Source organism: Manihot esculenta, chromosome 12 (assembly GCF_001659605.2).
Source record: "Manihot esculenta cultivar AM560-2 chromosome 12, M.esculenta_v8, whole genome shotgun sequence".
Taxonomy (NCBI): domain Eukaryota; kingdom Viridiplantae; phylum Streptophyta; class Magnoliopsida; order Malpighiales; family Euphorbiaceae; genus Manihot; species Manihot esculenta.
In genome coordinates this window covers 12,003,392-12,023,597 of record NC_035172.2, presented here as the reverse complement: position 1 = coordinate 12,023,597, position 20,206 = coordinate 12,003,392, and the positions used below count along the sequence as shown (strand labels likewise).

General features: G+C 38.0%; 2 protein-coding genes across 2 annotated transcripts; both read right to left on the bottom strand.

The window, feature by feature from the left end:
- Positions 1–250: 250 nt before the first annotated feature.
- Positions 251–6,898, bottom strand: LOC110628723 (cytochrome b561 and DOMON domain-containing protein At5g35735). The gene is made up of 3 exons (XM_021775518.2): positions 6,005–6,898; positions 5,653–5,907; positions 251–704 (listed from the first exon to the last, which is right to left on the bottom strand). The coding sequence occupies exons 1-3, from the start codon at positions 6,614–6,616 to the stop codon at positions 423–425; spliced, it is 1,149 nt and encodes a 382-aa protein (XP_021631210.1). The 5' UTR covers positions 6,617–6,898; the 3' UTR covers positions 251–422.
- A 4,989-nt stretch (positions 6,899–11,887) lies between these two features.
- Positions 11,888–13,620, bottom strand: LOC110628772 (cytochrome b561 and DOMON domain-containing protein At5g35735). The gene is made up of 3 exons (XM_021775573.2): positions 12,774–13,620; positions 12,422–12,676; positions 11,888–12,285 (listed from the first exon to the last, which is right to left on the bottom strand). The coding sequence occupies exons 1-3, from the start codon at positions 13,383–13,385 to the stop codon at positions 12,004–12,006; spliced, it is 1,149 nt and encodes a 382-aa protein (XP_021631265.1). The 5' UTR covers positions 13,386–13,620; the 3' UTR covers positions 11,888–12,003.
- Positions 13,621–20,206: the final 6,586 nt, after the last annotated feature.

Here is a 20,206-nt window from a genome sequence, read left to right as displayed (position 1 = left end):
GTATAAGTATATAAGCAATATCAAACTCAAATCACCTACACATGAGGCAAATGTAGTCTTAAATCTAAGGACTACAAACACAACATGAAAATTGAGAAGAGAAATATCATATAGAACATAAGATTATTTATTTTCCTCATAAGTAAATGTCCAATCTAATTTATTTAACTAAAATAATTTTTCATTTTTCATTAGACACTTAATTAATTGAAAAATATTTTTCATGATTATAAATTTTTGTTATGAGATCTTAATTGAAATTCAATCAATTAATAAAATGAATGGAAACAATATTGATAGAGAATGAAAACAAATGTAAAAGATGGAAACAAATGCCAATGTACTCTTAAATCAACCCAAAGTACCCATAACACAAATAATAACCTCTACAAAAAATAATAACCTAAAGTGTCAGCTGTAACCTAAGCACTCCCATTGACATGCTTGTTGGAGGTGACTGCTTTCTTCCTTGTGAGAACAATGATCCAAGTGATAACCTCTAATAGAGCTGCAAGGGCACCTAAGAGTATGATAATTCCAGTGAAAATCTTTTTCCATTTCTTCTCAGGATCTAAAATGTCAAATCCCTCGTAGATGTTTATGATGCTCAGAATGATGGTTGCATATCCAATGGAATGGTGGTAGATGTTCCAATACAGTCTGTACTTGTGATCTGGCTTTGGCCTAAACAGCAAAGCAAACACCTGCACAGCGTTCAATTCCTCTGTTAGAAGACATGTCTATCTATGTTTCAGTTGGAGTAATTTTCATTATATCTAGCAAATAAAAGAAAGAATTTAACCAGACAAAACGAACGACTTTTTAGGCAAAATATTATTACCTGAAGGGTTGCAAAGCAGAAGAGGGTTATACCAATGTTTCTGTGTTTGGTGTAGTTGATTCCAGGAGAATCACTGCCCAATTTAAGACCAGTTCCCCATCCAGCAACCCCAATGATATATGCAGATGATTGGCAAGCTGCATGGAGATAAAACCAAGCTGGGTTTGCTACCTTGAACGCCTTCAAGTATCTGGCCATCATTATTCCCATTGGCATCAGAACTCCCCAGCTCACTTCGATCAAGGCCTGAAACATGTCTCACCTTGAGATTGAGAGAGCAAGGAGAGAGAGAGAGCAGAAAGAAAGAGAGGGTGCCTCCAGCGATACTTCAAACAAAGAAAGCTTGCCGGGTCAAGAGAAGGAGGGCTCGGTTACGCTAAAATATCCCATGTTGACAAAGAGCAATTATGCAGCATGGGCTATTAAAATGGAAGTGTTTATGATGGCTCAAGGTGTATGGGAGCCAATCGAGTCTGAAGGTCCAGTTGATAAACGAAGAGACAAGATGGCATTGGCGGCCATCTATCAAGGTATAGGTGAAGATATCTTGCTTCAACTAGGGGCCAAGAAGACAGCAAAGGAGGCATGGAATATGCTCAAAGTTATGAACCAAGGCGCAGAAAGGGTGAAGGAGGTCAGAACTCAAACCTTATGGAGTGAATTTGATGCAGTGAAGATGAGTGATTCAGAGACAATAGATGAGTTCTCTGGAAAACTCACCATCATCGTCAATAAATTAAGAAGCCTTGGGAACATTGTTGAAGATGAAAAGGTGATTAAGAAATTGTTACGTTCAACTTCCTCAAAATTTTTGCAGATAGTTTCAGCCATAGAGGAATTTAGTGATCTGAAAACCAAATCGGTAGAGGAGGTAATTGGATCATTAAAGGCTCATGAAGAACGTTTGCTCGGTTATGGAGGCAATTCAGCTGAAACAGTCCTTCTCACGAGAGCTGAATGGAAGGCCAGAGAGGAGGGCAGCACTTCCATAAAAGCTCAGAATAGCAACAGTGGAAAGGGGGGCAGAGGTCGAGGCCGAGGACGCGGCCGCGGTAGGGGAAGAAGCAACAGCGATTTCCGGAAAAACGGTGATGATGAGTCAAAGCCGCAAAAGAAAGATAAGAGCAAGATCAAGTGTTATAGCTGTGGTCAAATGGGACATTATGCCTCATAATGTCCCACGAAAGAGAGAGATGAAAAGGCTAATTTAACACAAGAAGACGAAGGACCATCTTTGCTGCTGCTGGAAACGTGTGTGCCAGAATTGTTACCAGCAGAGGAGTCCGAGATAATTATGCTGCAAGAAAATACCAATGAATCCGAGACAAAAGAAAGTAATTGGTATTTGGATTCTGGTGCAAGTAGCCACATGTCAGTTGAAAAACGCTACTTTGTAGAATTAAACCTTACCATTACAGGAAAAGTAAGATTTGGTGATGGGTCCATGGCTAGCATTTGCGGACAAGGTTCAATTCTATTCCAGTGCAAAAATACTGAACACATAACTCTACAGAATGTTTATTATATTCCAAGGCTTAAGAGTAACATTATAAGTCTTGGACAGCTTGATGAAGCAGGAAACTCAATTGTTATTGGCAGAGGACACCTGAAGTTGTATGACAGGAGGAGCAGGCTAGTGGTGGATGTTGTGAGAGGAACAAACCGGCTTTACATTGCAGCCTTAGAGCTTGCTACACCAATCAATTTGCTGGCAAAGATGGACAATGAATCCTGGGCATGGCATGCTAGATTTGGTCATCTTAATTTTGATTCTTTGAGAAAGCTCAGCAGAAAAGGCATGGTCAAAGGGCTGCCCAGTATTGATCAAGTAAATAAGCTATGTGATGGGTGTCTTGTGGGGAAACAGCACAGAACTTCATTCCCGAAACAAACAGAATTCAGAGCAAGCAGACCCCTGGAGCTCGTTCACAGTGACTTGTGTGGTCCAATATCACCAACAACATGTGGAGGTAATAATTATTTCATGTTATTGGTGGATGATTTTTCCCGATTTATGTGGGTATATATGTTGAAAAGCAAGGATGAGGCTCTAGCTAATTTCAAGAAATTCAAGATATTCGTTGAAACTGAATCTGATAAAAAGCTAAGAGCAATCAGAACCGATCGGGGAGGAGAGTTTACTTCCACAGCGTTCAAATTATTTTGTGAAGAACAGGGAGTTAAACGATTTCTTACTGCTCCATACTCACCGCAGCAAAATGGTGTAGTAGAGCGTAGAAATCAAACCGTCGTAGAGATGGCGAGATGTATGTTAAAAAGCATGGAGGTCCCGTCGAAATTCTGGGCAGAAGCAGTAAAGACGGCAGTTTACATCTTGAACAGAGCTCCTACGCAAAGTGTTTCTGAAGCAACTCCCTATCAAGCTTGGTTTGGTAAGATTCCAAATATACATCATTTGCGTGTGTTTGGGTGTGTAGCACACGTAAAAGATGTAACTCCTAATCTTACTAAATTAGCTAATAGAAGCAATCAAGCAATAATGATTGGTTATGAAATTGGGTCAAAAGCTTACAGGTTATTTGATCCAATTCGAAACAAAATAATTGTGAGTCGTGATGTAGCTTTCGAAGAGGGAAGAAAATGGCAATGGAATGATGATTCAGGTGAGAGAATCAAGGAAGCCGGAGAATTTACTGTAAATTTCAAACAAGCAGTAAATCCTCATCCAGAGACTCCTGAAATTGGAACTCCGATCTCCTCATCCAGTACGCAATCTCAAAGCTCGAGCACTAGTTCCAGTTCAAGTGAATCACGGAAATTCAGATCTCTTCAAGAGATTTACGACAATACTCGAGAAATAGAAGAAGCCAGCTTATGTTTTCTTTCTTTAGAGGAACCCACCTCCTTTGAGGAAGCCTCTAAGAATGAGAATTGGAAGAAGGCGATGGAGGAGGAAATCGCGTCAATCAAAAAAAATAGCACATGGGAGCTTACTGATCTTCCAACAGGTCACAAACCGATTGGATTAAAGTGGGTGTACAGGTTAAAAAAGAACCCAGAAGGCAAGATTGTAAAGCACAAAGCTCGATTAGTGGCAAAGGGCTATGTGCAGAGACAAGGCATTGATTTCAATGAGGTGTTTGCTCCGGTTGCGAGACTTGAGACAATAAGAGTTTTGTTGGCGGTTGCAGCTCAAAAAGATTGGGAGGTGCATCACATGGACGTGAAAACAGCGTTTTTGAATGGAGAGCTTGAAGAAGACGTTTATGTTGCACAGCCAATCGGATATGAAGATAAGAAAAACCCAAATAAAGTTTTAAAGTTACACAAAGCTTTATATGGGTTAAGGCAAGCACCTAGGGCTTGGAATTCAAAGCTTGATGGGTGTTTAAAAGAACTCGGTTTTGAACAGTGCCCTCATGAACATGCACTGTACAAAACGGTTTTTGAAGGTGAAATCATGATTGTTGGAGTGTATGTAGATGATCTTGTCATGACAGGAGGAAATCGGCAGGTCATAAAAAAATTCAAGACAGAGATGCAGCAGAAGTTTGACATGTCTGATCTTGGATTGCTAAGTTTTTATCTTGGTATTGAGGTAAATCAAACTCCTACTTCTATTTCTCTTCATCAAACCAGTTATGCCAGGAAAATATTGGAAAAAATGGGAGTAGGGGAGTGTAATCCATGTAAGCTTCCCATGGACCCAAGAATAAAGTTTAGTAAAGTTGTGGAAGGCGAAACTACTGTAGATGAGACACTATACAGGAGTGTAATTGGCAGTCTTCGGTATCTGGTAAATACAAGACCAGATATCACTTTCTCCGTTGGTGTCTTGAGCAGATTTATGGAAAAACCTACAACTAGTCACATGGCAGCTGTAAAACAGGTCCTTCGGTACATAAAAGGTACCATAAATTTGGGCTGTGTTTATTTGAAGAAACAATCAGATATGGGTCTTATTGGTTACTGTGATAGCGATCTTGCCGGAGATATAGATGACAGGAAAAGTACAACGGGAGTTCTGTATTTTCTTGGAAACAATCCAGTAACTTGGACTTCGCAAAAACAAAGAGTTGTAGCTTTGTCGTCATGCGAAGCCGAATATATTGCTGCCACTGCAGGAATGTGTCAAGGAATTTGGTTGAGCAGAGTTATAGGTACAATTCTTGGAAGAGAAGTGAAAGCAACGCTCAAGGTGGATAACAAATCAGCAATTGCACTTGCAAAAAATCCTGTGTTTCACGATAGGAGCAAGCACATTGATACACGATATCACTTTATTCGTGATTGTGTGCAGGCTGGAAGTATTGATTTGTTATATGTTAACACTGAAATTCAGCTTGCTGATGTGTTAACAAAGTCTTTGGAAAGGCAGAGGTTTGAAGAACTTTGAGAGAAGCTAAGTTTGAAGGCAGTCAGTCAAAAGGAATAAACAAGTTTAAGGGGAGTGAGTGTTGATGTTAAACTTGTTTTTATTTTTTTATTTTTATTTTGATTGGTACAGCTAGGAGTAGTTGTCTAAATTATTTTTTAATAATCTGTCAAACTCCAAGTGGGAGTATTTGTAGGGATTTTCTGTTATTGATTTGGTCAGCAGACATGGAGAAGTTGCAGGAGCTTAATAAGCCACTTTCTCCTATTTTGTAGTCCCATTACTTTTGATTTTATTATAAAAACAGGTGCGGCATCAGAGTTTTTGTGCAGCACCACAAAAAGAGTGAAATCTGTTGTGTTCTTCATTGTTCTCTTATTTTTTAGTTCTGTTTTCCAGTTAATATTGCAGAACATTGTGTTTGAATATTGCAGCAGAACATTAACGAACGACTTTTTAGGCAAAATATTATTACCTGAAGTGTTGCAAAGCAGAAGAGGGTTATGCCAATGTTTCTGTGTTTGGTGTACTTGATTCCAGGAGAATCACTGCCCAATTTAAGACCAGTTCCCCATCCAGCAACCCCAATGATATATGCAGATGATTGGCAAGCTGCATGTAGATAAAACCAAGCTGGGTTTGCTACCTTGAACACCTTCAAGTATCTAGCCATCATTATTCCCATTGGCATCAGAACTCCCCAGCTCACTGCGTTTAGTGCTCCATGAACCTGAAAGTTTTTCAATAGAAAACCAACCTTACAATCCATGGTTTAGGTGTTTATCTGTTAGTTATAATGAAATTGATAATTGACTTGGATCACTTACATTCTTCTTAGTGCTTGTTCCGACAGATCCTGCAACTGTTGCTCCAGTCTCAAAATTTATAGTCCCTACTGATGCGCTGTTTTCTGAATCCATGGCATGAGAATTAAAACTAGTTCCGCTCATGCTACCTTCCTGCCACACTTGGTTGGTCGATATCAAGCTACTCGTAAGGTGCAGAGTAGCAAAGAGTATCATATCGCCATTTGAATACTCTGCTTTAAGATTGGAGACCCGAAAACTCAAGTTCCCCGGTTGCATCGATGGGGAGAAGCTGGTTATTGGCGTGGTATAAGCGGTCGGGACACCACTGGAGTTATGAAAAGCCAGAATAGCCTGTGACCCCACCATCTGTTGGCCACTAGGATTGAGAGCCCATGCAACCCAAGTGTTGGTGGATGCTCCAGCTTTGCGAAAAGCAATATCAGCAGTGAGGTTTGATGGATAGTAATTCCAATAGAGGAAAGAACTCAACACAGGAAGATTGCTGCAAGCAGTGAATACTTGATTGCTAGAGAAAGTATGGCCCCGGCAAGTTTGAGCCAAAGATGGTGGAACACATAAGGAGAGAAGCAGAACACAAGAGAAGAAAACAGTTGTCCAAGATTTATCCATGGCTGTAGAGATGGAAAAAGAAGATATCAATTGCAGAGATATCTCGATGGATTGAGTCGTGGGTATGTGCTAAAATTGATCCTTGATGTTTGGTATGAGTGTGCGGATTCAGAAACTTGAGATGTAATGTATAAATAGAGGAGTCTCCTAGTAGCAGTTGAAAAGGGAAAACACTCTTTTAGGAAATCAGGTTTCTGTGACCAATTCCGCCTGGAACATGGAGAAATTATATCCGTTTAAGCGTGTATCAGTATTCGAAAAGGAAAAGGAAATCGAAGATAAAGCTGTGTGGTTTCCTGTGGAAGCAGCCAAGCAGGCAAGAAATTCTATTGGGGATTGGCCAATGGGCAAGTGAGTCTACAAATTTTTATTAATTACAAATGGTAAAATTTTGTAGGAAAAATTCTAACAATTAACAAATAATTTTAAAATTATGTAAAATTATGTCGTAAAATTATTTAATTTAGTGAGAATTTAAAAACACATTAAGATTATATAAATAATTTTAAAGGATAGTAGGAAGATATTTGTTGGCTAGATTTTCACGCTTATCTAATTTTATTGCATTCTAATAAAATAGAGTAGATAATGAGTTTGGTTTTAGAAATAATGCCCATGTTTGATTTGAATTTTGTATATTGATTTTTGTTATTCGAAAATGTTCATATAAATAAATAAATATATTTTATATATCTTTTTTTTTTTTTTGAAATAGGGGGTTGGGGGAGTCGAACCTTAGACCTTTCAAGGCTACAGGATGCACTTTCCACCAGGCTAAGCCTTGGAGTGCATATTTTATATATCTTTATAATATTATTTTGAGTTAGTCATAAAATATTTGATTTTTTATAAATTTTTATAATTTCATTCTATACTAATTTAATTATTAATTAAATTTTAAATATTATATTTTATCCTAAATGTAGCCTACTATTATTTTAGTTAAAAAATGTATGATTAATAAATGATAGTAAAAAAATAAAGGCTATTTGGAAAAAGAATATTTAAATAATAGAGTTTAATTAGTAATTAAATTAATATAGAGTGAGATTGCAATTACGATGTTAAAAATATTTTTTTAATTATTTTTACTTTCAACTATTTTATTAATTAATTTACTTATTGATGTTGCTGAAATTAAATTGATAACGTGGCCGGAATAGAGTTATGCTAAGATTGGTTAGAACCTGCAAGGAAGGAAAATAATTTGAGGTGGTGGTGGGTGCCCACGGTAACCACTCCGACGCTCAAGTTAGTATCTTGAAGAATAGAGAGAATGTGATGAATTACTTAGAGTTTTAGTGTTAGAAAATAACGTTTTTCTCCCAGTTATATCAGTTGAGTACTTGCAAAAGCGAGGAGTTTTGGTACTTCAGCAATCGAAAGCACTTAACCATGTTTGATTAGGTACATTCCTCCCTGAAGTGGTGGAAAAATAAATTTTTTATCCTCCATCACTAGACGCCGGGGGGTTTTGGAGTCTTCAAACAAATTGGCATTATTGGATGGAATTGAAGAAGGATGAAGTCCGTCCAAGGAGGGAGAAGGACAAAACTTTAGGCTTTCTCTTAACGACGGTTAAATTCCTAAAGAAAATGGACATCACCTAGGCGATGAGGAACGCCATTTTATCTTGGTAGAGCCATCTGCAAGCAAGCCAGATTAGGGGTCCTCACCTGCCAAGGTTTCCTAGGCTTGGGGAGGGCACTTCCTTAGCTCAAGATCAGGGTACTTCTCTTTCTGCCTTTTTTATATTTCAGACTACCTTGCTTACTTACTTTTCTCTTTTTTGCAGATATGGCAGGGTCTCAAAGCAAATTTGTTCAAGCAGCGCCATGCTGCTTGCAAAGGCAAGGCTATTGTCATGGTTGCTAGACCCCGCTAAGCATGCATGTAATACCCGGCTAGACCCTGGTATTAGAATTCTTACTTTCCGGCGGGATTTCCGTTGGAATCTGGAATTCAATGATGTCAGAGGTTCCTAGAAGAGTAAAAGAGAAAGGTTTTCTAAAAGGTTTTTAAGTGTTTTATGGTTTTGAATGCAAAGGATTTGAGTTTTGAAGAGATCCGAGGAGGGTGGGGTCTTTGGTCCCTTTGATCCCAGGGTTGTCTGTAAGGCTCAGGTCTCTTGCCATGCTTTTTCTCGTGCTTCTCCGGCCTTCCTTCCTCCGGTGCTTTCCCCTGATCTATCGCTCCTCTGGCGAACCTGCTTGTCACTAAGTCATCATCCTGCCTTATGTATTTTTCAGCCCGCTTCATCAGCTCAGCCAGTGAGGTCGGAGGCTTCCTGCTTAATGAGCCAAAGAATTCGACCGAGGTTGTCCCCTTCTGCATAGCTTCTACAGCCCTTCCCTCATCGAGCTCGGGGATTTGCAGGGCCTCCGTATTGAAACGGGCGACGTATTCCCTGAGTGATTCGTCTCTCCTTTGTCTGACCGTCTCCAGGTAACTCGTCTTCCTATCTGCGGGCACCCCGGCAATAAACCGGCTGATGAAGCGAGTGGCCAGATCTCCAAAACTGCTGATACTTTTGGCTTCAAGGCTGTTGAACCACGCCCGTGCTGGCCCTGAGAGCGTCGTAGGGAATACCTTACATGTCAAGGCATCTGAAAGAGTTTGCAGCTCCATGAAAGTCTTGTAGTTCAAGACGTGCTCCCTAGGGTTCCCAGCCCTGTCATACGTGGCCATAGGCGGCATCATAAACTTCTTGGGGACAGTCTCCTGCTGCACCCACTTTGAGAAGGGTGAAGAGGTGGGCAGGAGGACTTGGTTCTGATCCCTCGTTCCCAGCTCGGCCAAGAGTTGCTCTCTCATCTTTTGCAACTTCTGGTCTACACTCTCCACTTCCTGCCTGGGCTTTCTCTCCTGGCGGCACTCCTCTTCCCATGTCTTGCTCCCCACTCTTCCGGTGGTTCCGGCATAGTAGCTATCGACTTCATCATTCTCTATCAGCTCCCTCACCCTCCTTCCATGAACTCGAGCTTCCGGCTCTTCCTCTTCTCCGTCTCTCCTCCTCCCGTCTCCGGTTTCTTGGCTGACAGTTCTGGGGTGGTTGAAGGTAGGCTGAGGTTCGTTGGTCTAGGGTTCTTCTACCACTGGCGACACGTTTGCGGGGGTGCTAAGGCCCCGTTGCTGCATTATCTGCCCCAACCAGTGGGTGGTGCTCTGTAGTTGGAGGGCCATGGTTTGAAGGTCTTGGTTGGACAAGGTAGCGGCGGAAGCATTCCCCATCAGGCTTGGCGAGGGGTTGAAAGGGATTAGTGTTTGGTTGTTTGGCGTTGTAGGACTAGAAAAGGAGAACTGCTGCCCCTCTTGGGCAGAGCTCAAGTCATTTGGAGTGACGCTATTTTCGTTATGGTTAGCCATTGTGGATCTCAGTGGGTATTTGTGAGAGTGGAACTCCGGCGATGAAAAGATCTCCTTCGTTCCCACAGACGGCACCAATTGATGATCTGAGATCCAGAAAATAGGGTTTTACAAGAGTTCTGTAAAACTGGAAAAAGCTTAGACCTAGAGGAGAACATTTCTCCTTTTATATGTTTCCTCTCGTCCGCTAGTGACGTGTAATAGAATGTGTGTCATTGGGCCACCTGTTCCTGTGATACGGACGTACGAGGAGATCAGATCTTTGTCTCATGCGTAACGGCCCCTGATTCTCCCGGACACGCATGCGGGTGGTCGCACAAGGCGGATGGACTGAATCCCTTCCTGGTTCCGAGCTGAGTCGGAAGATAAGGTTACAACTAGGCCCAAAAGGAATCTGTTGATTGGGCCGGAAGAGTTGGGCCGGCCTGTTTGAAGAAAAAGACTGGAACCTGGTCTTTGAGTCGGGCGGGCTGGACCTGGTTCTTGGAGGAGGCTTAGAAGCCTTCAGATTATGGGCTGCTCTAATGGACTTGACCTTAGTCGGGGGCGAAGAAACCCAGCGGTCATCAATTTGTATATGTGTTATAATATGTCTATTATTAAATATAAATTAATTAAATTAATCATGTTAATATAATTAATTATTTTCTTATTAATTAACCATATTAATTGAATATGGGTTCGATCAACATTTGATCTTAAACCCATTAAGAGAATAAGATTAGTGTCTTAATTCCACCAAAATATATTGGAGGTCCATATCATATTAAATTAAGTCCATATCAAATATGACTCAATAAAAATTTTTATTTTCTTCTAAGCTCATGTCCTACCTAACATTAATTCATCATATGAAATAATCTTCTTCTTTAAAATTCATATTCTATACGAATAAAATTCATCACATTAATTTATTTTTCTTATTTAAAATTCATCCTATGAATTCATTAGTACCATTAATTTAATTTTAACTCACTATGGTTGAATTTAGTTCAAATCATGCTAGGAACTCACAATTAGTATGGCTAACTAAATTCATTAATTAATATAATTAATTAAACACATTTAATTAATTAATTAATCTTGCTAAGATTGATCCTTATGTGCATGACTTCCTAGATTCATAGTGAATTGGCAATGTGAATGGAAATTGTCTTTTTATATACCTCGAATGACATCCCATGCATTTTCGGTTCCTATCAACAATTATTAGCGTCTGCATAATACAACATGGCTAACCAATTAATGATGAATGTATTATTTCATTCAATCTGAATTATGATCATAAATTATCATGCACTATAATCCTTTTGTTACAGAATCTGAATCCAACCTAGGATCACGCTAAATGTCAAACTCCAATGCTATAGACTATACGACTTTACTTAATTTTAATTCTTAATTAGCAAAACTTACATTAGAATCCTTTCTAATTAAATCATAATACCTCGATTAAGAATTTGTTATTAAGAATAATTAACTCGGTAATGAAACTTTACCCGTTTATCCGCCGTAATAAATCCAATCTTGACTAATCTCTTACCTCTATGTACAACTAACTTAAGCCAACAATAGCCATATACCTATATCTTGTACAAGTATATGAGCAATATCAAACTCAAATCACCAGTACAAGTATATAAGCAAATGTAGTCTTAAATCTAAGGACTACATACACAACATGAAAATTGAGAAGAGAAATATCATATAGAACATATGATTATTTATTTTCCTCATAAGTAAATGTCCAATCTAATTTATTTAATTAAAATAATTTTTCATTTTTCATTAGACACTTAATTAATTGAAAAATATTTTTCATGATTATGAATTTTTGTTATGAGATCTTAATTGAAATTCAATCAATTAATAAAATGAATGGAAACAATATTTATAGAGAATGAAAACAAATGTAAAAGATGGAAACAAATGACAATGTAGTCTTAAATCAACCCAAAGTACCCATAACACAAATAATAACCTCTACAAAAAAAATAATAACCTAAAGTGTCAGCTGTAACCTAAGCACTCCCAATGACATGCTTGTTGGAGGTGACTGCTTTCTTCCTTCTGAGGACAATGATCCAAGTGATACCCTCTAATAGAGCTGCAAGGGCACCTAAGAATATGATAATTCCAGTGTATATCTTTTTCCATTTCTTCTCAGGATCTAAAATGTCAAATCCCTCGTAGATGTTTATGATGCTCAGAATGATGGTTGCATATCCAATGGAATGGTGGTAGATGTTCCAATACAGTCTGTACTTGTGATCTGGCTTTGGCCTCAACAGCAACGCAAACACCTGCACAGCATTCAATTCCTCTGTTAGAAGACATGTCTATCTATGTTTCAGTTGGAGTAATTTTCATTATATCTAGCAAATAAAAGAAAGAATTTAACCAGACAAAACGAACGACTTTTAGGCAAAATATTATTACCTGAAGTGTTGCAAAGGAGAAGAGGGTTATGCCAATGTTTCTGTGTTTGGTATACTTGATTCCAGGAGAATCACTGCCTAATTTAAGACCAGTTCCCCATCCAGCAACCCCAATAATATATGCAGATGATTGGCAAGCTGCATGCAGATAAAACCAAGCTGGGTTTGCTACCTTGAACACCTTCAAGTATCTGGCCATCATTATTCCCATTGGCATCAGAACTCCCCAGCTCACTGCGTTTAGTGCTCCATGGACCTGAATGTTTTTCAATAGAAAACCACCTTTACAATTCATGGTTTAGATGTTTATCTGTTAGTTATAATGAAATTGATAATTGACTTGGATCACTTACATTCTTCTTAGTGCTTGTTCCGACAGATCCTGCAACTGTTGCTCCAGTCTCAAAATTTATAGTCCCTACTGATGCGCTGTTTTCTGAATCCATGGCATGAGAATTAAAACTAGTTCCGCTCATGCTACCTTCCTGCCACACTTGGTTGGTCGATATCAAGCTACTCGTAAGGTGCAGAGTAGCAAAGAGTATCATATGGCCATTTGAATACTCTGCTTTAAGATTGGAGACCTGAAAACTCAAGTTCCCCGGTTGCATCGATGGGGAGAAGCTGGTTATTGGCGTGGTATAAGCGGTCGGGACACCGCTGGAGTTATGAAAAGCCAGAATAGCCTGTGACCCCACCATCTGTTGGCCACTAGGATTGAGAGCCCATGCAACCCAAGTGTTGGTGGATGCTCCAGCTTTGCGAAAAGCAATATCAGCAGTGAGGTTTGATGGATAGTAATTCCAATAGAAGAAAGAACTCAATACAGGAAGATCGCTGCAAGCTGTGAATACTTGATTGGTAGAGAAAGTATGGCCCCGGCAAGTTTGAGCCAAAGATGGTGGAACACATAAGGAGAGAAGCAGAACACAAGAGAAGAAAACAGTTCTCGAAGATTTATCCATGGCTGTAGAGATGGAAAAAGAAGATATCAATTGCAGAGATATCTCGATGGATTGAGTCGTGGGTATGTGCTAAAATTGATCCTTGATGTTTGGTATGAGAGTGCGGATCCAGAAACTTGAGATGTATTGTATAAATAGAGGAGTCTCCTAGTAGCAGTTGAAAAGGGAAAACACGCTTCTAGGAAATCAGGTCTCTGTGACCAATTCCGCCTGGAACATGGAGAAATTATATCAGTTTAAGCGTGTATCAGTATTCGAAAAGGAAAAGGAAATCGCAGATAAAGCTGTGTGGTTTCCTGTGGAAGCAGCCAAGCAGGCAAAGAAAACAATACTCACTTTTTAAATGGTAAAAATTATTTAAGAAAAATTAGTATATAGTTTTCATGAAAAACTCATTAATTAAGTGCAATCAGTTTTAAAAAATATATTATAATATTCTTAATATTTTAAGGAATTTACTATTTAATTTTTTTATTAAAAATAATTGTAATAACTAATTTAATTATCAATTAAATTTTAAATTTTATATTCTATCCTAAATATAGCCTACTATTGTTTTTGTCGTTGGAGACTAATAAAATTATAATGTTATTTAATACAATATCGCAACAATAATATTATAATGTTATTTAATTCAATATCGCAACAATAATAAAGATTAGGATATAATTAATAAAAACTTAAAAATTTAGAATTTAATTAGTAAATTTTTAAAAGTTTCAAGTTTTTTTCAATTGGCTAAAATTAAAATTTATAATTTTAAAAATATTTGATATTATTATTATATGTTTTAATTTTGTAAATTATTTAGATATACTACTTTATATTAATTCAATTTCGAATTAACTCACCTTTAAAATTTTTTTTTCTAAAATTTACTTTAACCTTATTATTTTAGTTAAAAAAATGTATGATTAATAAATGATAGTAAAAAAATAAAGGCTATTTAGAAAAAATATTTAAATAATATAGTTTAATTAGTAATTAAATTAAAATAGAGTGAAATTATAATTATATTGTTAAAAATATTTTTTAAATTATTTTTACTTTTAACTATTTTATTAATTATGAATTTTTTTACTTATTGATATTGCTGAAATTAAATTGATAATGTGGGCGGAATAGAGTTATACTGTGATTTGTTAAAACCTGTAAGAAAAAGAATTTGAGGTGGTAGTGGGTGCCCATGCAACCACTTCGACGCTCAAGTTAGTATCTTGAAGAATAGAGACAATGCGATGAACTGCTTAGAGTTTTAGTATTAAAGAATGGCGTACTTTACCTTTGTGATTCTCCTCCTTTTATACTGTAAAAGGGTGGATAAATATGATATTTTTTTATAATCCGCTGGTAATGTGGCCAGCTGTTTGTCAAAGGGCATCGCCAGCTAATAGGTTGGTGTCCTGCGATTACAGATATAATGGGATAATAATGGGTTGTGCTTGATAAAGGTAATTTCGTGTCGAGACTCACCCTGCCGAGGGAAGGATGAGTTTTGATGAGGATCCGGGTGTTAAGGTGTCCCAGTCTACCTCTCCTTGGACCGGACTGTATTTCCTACTTATCATACCTTTGCCACGTGTCCTAGTCCCAATGTATAAGCTCATGGCTTACTTTGGGCGATTGTTAAATAGCATCAGCGATCCTCCCGTCAGTCTTTAATTCTTCAGATTCAGAAGAGATAGTTATTATCGAGGACCGAGGCATGTGGCCTCCTGAGATTGGTTTCTTGTTGCTCGTGCCATTTCACCTATCTAGCCCTTCAATAATGAATGTACTGCGTATCGTGCCACATTTAAAACCCATTGTCGAACCATCATAAAAGCCTTTCATATTCCCCAAGTACCATTTTTGCTATGTCTTGTGATCCTTTGTTTTCAAAGAAATCTGTTTGCAACTTCTTCTCTGTTTTTACTTCTTATAGTAACTTCTATTTCCTTTTCTTTTCTTCAATATAAACAGAAATACTTCTTCTTCCCCTAGTGGGGTTTTTTCCTCTAGGTCCTCCTCCGATGCCCCCATCTGAGCATCGGCTCCCATCATTCTGTTGAGGGAGGCTCCGAGAAACGAAGACAACTTGCTTAGTAAGACCCCATCTATCCTCTTGGAGCGTGATATAGACCGTCTTTATGATGCTTATCAAATTCGCTGGGGGACTTTTCATGTCTTTGCTCCTTTTCTATGCGTCCATGTGAATGACTTGATTCCTACTGAAGATACTATTATTGTCTTCGACGAGCAATTAAAAGCGGGTCTCTGATTTTCTATGGACCCATTTTTTATTGTTGGAGAATTCTAGTGGCCTTTTGGTTCTTTTGCCTCAATAATCATATTGAATCCAGTGTAGCGCTTTTCTCCCAGTTACACCAATTGGGTACCTGCAAAAGTGAGGAGTTTTGGTACTTCAACGATTGAAAGCACTTAACCGTGTTTGACCAGGTACATTCTTTCCTGAAGTGGTGAAAAAATAATTTTTTTTATCCTCTGTCACCAGACGCGGGGGGGAGGGGTTTCGGGCGTATTCAAATAAATTGATATTATTGGGTGGAATTGAAGAAGGATGGGCTCCTTCCAAGGAGGGAGGAGGATGTAAGTTTAGCCTTTCTCTTAACAATGGCTAAATCCCTAAAGAAAATGGACATCACCTAGGTGGTGAGGAATGCCATTTTAACTTGGTAGAGCCATCTACAAGCAAGCCAAACTGGGGGTCCTCACCCATCAAGCTTTCCTAGGCTTGGGGAAGGCACTTCCTTAGCTCAAGATCAAGGTACTTCTCTTTTTGTCGTTTTTATATGGCAGGGTCTCGAAGCAAATTTGTTAAAGCAGCGCATGCTGCCCGCAAAGGCAAGGCTATTGCAAAGGCTGCTAGCCCCCTTGCTAAGCGTGGTCGCCCTGCAGAAGAGGCGATCATGCTTCCTCCTCCCCCACCCCCATCTACGGTAGAAGAGTCGATCCATAATAGCTTGAGTCTTCTACCCTGGGCGCTTCTGCCTCTACTCTAGCTTCTGAGCTTCCTGCTAATGTCCCCACTCCTTCTACGAGCATAGGGGTTGAATCTTCCTAGCCTCGGAGCATCCAGCGCCTGGCCTTGGCATTTAACTAGGTGCCCTCACTCCTTGACTATCCTGCTCTAGGCCTCCTACTAATAAAAAATGCCCTGAGATGTGCAGATCGCCGCCACCTGAATGAGGTCGAGACAGATGAGCTTTTTGATAATGTTATGCACTCTACATTAGAGGGTGCCCTCTGCACATAGGTGGCTAAGGAACATCACAAAGCTTTGAGGCGGGAGTTTGGCACAAACGAGATAGATAGGAGGCTCTTGGTCGAGGAATGTTTAAGGTTGAAGACTCAGGTTAACAAAGTTAAGGGTACCATGAAGGAGACCCTGAAGTCGGTGGATAAGTTTTGGCTGACCTGGATGAGGCCATCACTTCCAAGCTGGGTCTTGAGAATCAAGCAAAAACTCTTGAGGATCTGGTGGACCTGTTGCAACACCAAGTCCTGGAGCTATAGGCTCAAGTTGAAAGGCTCAGGATGCTTCTACTAGGGTTTTTGAGCTCGAGGCAAAGCTGCAAGAGATAATGGCCCAGGGTGGGGAGATGGTTGTTCAAGGTCAAGATTCGGTAAGGAAGGAGTTGGTAAAGCGGTTTCCTTCCAAGAATTTTTCCTGGATAGACGACATCTTTCCTAGGGAGGAGGATGCAACTGAAGAGGAGGAAGGCATGTTGAGGACACTCCCAATGACCGGGTCTATATAGATAATATAAGAAATGTAGAGAATACTGATGTAATTGAGACTCAGGCGAGGGACTACAAAGATATCTCTCCCCCTTTGTAATCTTTTGTGATTTAATGAAAATATATTTTGTCATTTACTTTTGCTGAGTGTTTGTATATCTTGTGCTCGTTTACAACTTTCTTTCAATACTTAAACAATTTCTTCTTTTTTAAACAATTGCCAAGGATTAACACCCGGCTACTATAGTAGTAATAAGTAGGTTGAATAATAGGGATAACACCTAGACATATAGCCTACCGTATGCTTTCCTTGGATCTGAAATATCCAATAGGATTTCTCATGGTCTGGAGACCAGTACTCGCTTATGAACATCCACCTAGTAACTTGAGCCTCGAATGTCTCAACAGTCTCCCATGGGACTATCTCCCGGTAATCGAATTTGGCAAAAACGTGCCTAGTGTCCTAGCATAAAGCCCTCGATTATGGGGGTCCTTGCCCGATTTTTTAGCCTGGCTTATACCCACCCTATGGCTTTGGACATGCCTTAGGATTTCTTATAGGGGTTTGTTAGTGTAACCCTAATCCCATGTACATTGCAAAGACATTTTATCTACGATAAATAAATATGAGGCATTTGTTTTATCACTTTGTTTATTACTATGCATATTAAATTGATAAAACATCCTTGAATATTGGGTCTGTTCAAGTTATCAAGTGTGAGGCATTTGGTAGTAAAATCTTGGAACTTGAAAGAACAACATTCTAAACTTCCCTAGTCAATCATTATCATGGGAGTGACATTGAACTAAGACTAGTATGGTCTCTGTAAGATGATCATATTTTACGAGTCATAGAATATTGGATATCAATCAGAGAATATAAATACAAATTAAGAATGTTTTATTTGGAAACGATCCATTTACGAGAACACTATATGGTTGAAAGTCATAAGTGTTCCTCTAGTGATACTTGTATTAGAAGTCCTTAGACTGAAAATCTCTATGAATGCCTAGATGAGTCCTTGTATGCTTTGACTTATATCTAGTGCGCCCGTAAATGAGTTGGCAAGTACGGGTATGATTGGGTATGCCATGATTCAAGCTAAACAACATGAGAGAAGTAAAGAGATTGCCTCTCTCGAAGAAAGAGAAAATATCATCAGCCATTTAACTAGTGAAACTAAGAAGTGTATGGCCACAACCAAGTTGTATGATAAGAGTTATCATTAACTTGATTGATTTAGTATCACAAATAGGTCAAGAAAAATGATTTAGCAATGAGTAAGGATGACTTGTTCGATGCCTTATGCAAATCATAATATCTTATGGCAAAATATTGTACTAGTTCACTAGTGGGGTGATTTTCTGAGCAAATTAATAACTATGCAATTCGGGTAATTATAATGTCTTGCTAGAGATCAACTATAATTTATGGACCTTAAAAATCTATTGTCAATATTAAATAGTCTGACAAGATCGCACACGATGAAATTTGGACAAAGGGTACTTTGGTCTTTTCCTTATCGAGCCATTAATAAGTGTTTTGTTTAGAATATTATCAATGGGTTCATGTGAATTTTGGCACAAATTCTTAGGCCCACTTAATGCGGCTTAAGGTATAATATACTTAGTTAATTAAAAAGTTTAATTAATTAGTTAAAAGAGAGAGAGAGTCCTAATAAGATTAGGACTTATCTTAAAAAAAATATTTTGAATTAAATATCAATATCTAATTGGATTTGAATTCAAATTAAATCAAATTTTCTCTTCAGGTTTTCTTCTCATTGAGGCTAAATTTGAGTGACTATAAAAGGGAAAATAAAACCCTAATTCGTGACTCAATAGATGCGGCTATATAAGTGAGAAAAAGGAGAGAAAAATTGCAACTTCTTCTACCTCTTCTTTTTGGCCGAATCTCCTAGAGAAAAGAAGAGATTCTTCTCCCATTTGCTCTGATATTTTTGGCACTAAACACATTAGGAATTGATAGAGATTAGATCTCCAGTCCTCTAACTAAGCCGAATTCACAAAATCGAAAAGAAAAGACAAACATTCAAGGTGTTAGCACACTTCCTTTGGTCGAGAATGTCAATGCGTGAAGTTGTAGAGGGCAGTCGCTATTGGGCAGTCCCTTGTTCATGTTTTATTGGTGGAGAGGAGATCAAAAAAGTGATTTTAATTTATTTCGTTTTAGTCTAGTCTTGCAAACAATTCAGCAAATGTAACTCTTGCACCTTTAATACTATTGTTACATGTATCGACTCTTGTTTGTTCTTATGACTTAAAATTTTTTTCTCCACTGCGCCAATTTGATATTAACCTCATAAGATTTCCAATAGTGGTATCAGTGTCAGGTTGCATGATTAATAATGGTATTAAAATGGTTTGCGTGCTTAAACACTCACCTAGATGTGTAGACAACAAAGCTGAAATTTTCTGTGTTGTATGTTTTCACTTATATTAGTTAGTTAAACACTCTAAATGATTAATATGATTAATAAGAGGTTTTCTATAACTTATTTAGGTGTTTATTTGATCAAAACAAATTTGGACAGAATTATTATATTTTCAGAACTGCCCGTAGAATGAAAAACATAATCGGCTAAGAGAGGTTTATCATAATCAACTAGGATTTTCTTTTCTAATATGATTAGTAAGGTTTAAATCCACTTATGATATTCAAAAATCATTTATATTCGATCTGAAATGAGTATTTTAATTCAGTAATAAACATAATTTTAGTAATTAATAGTTAATCTTAACATATTTAATGAAATATTTTCATAGTATACACTTTTGCATGTTGCATGTTATATATGTATGTTGATTGATTTTTATCAATTTTGTTCTTTTAATGCTAAATTATATTTCATACAATTACATGCTTAAATTATTTATTTCATGTTTTTGGTATATGTAAATTATATGGTTATGCTTTAAATGTTAAACCACTAAACATGTAAATCAGACTAAATCGAAAATTAGGTTTTTTGATTAATGGCACTAATCAAAGTTACTTTGTGTTTCAAGATTTTAAGAATGGCTTATAAGATGAGTTGGTCAATGGTTGACCTAATGGA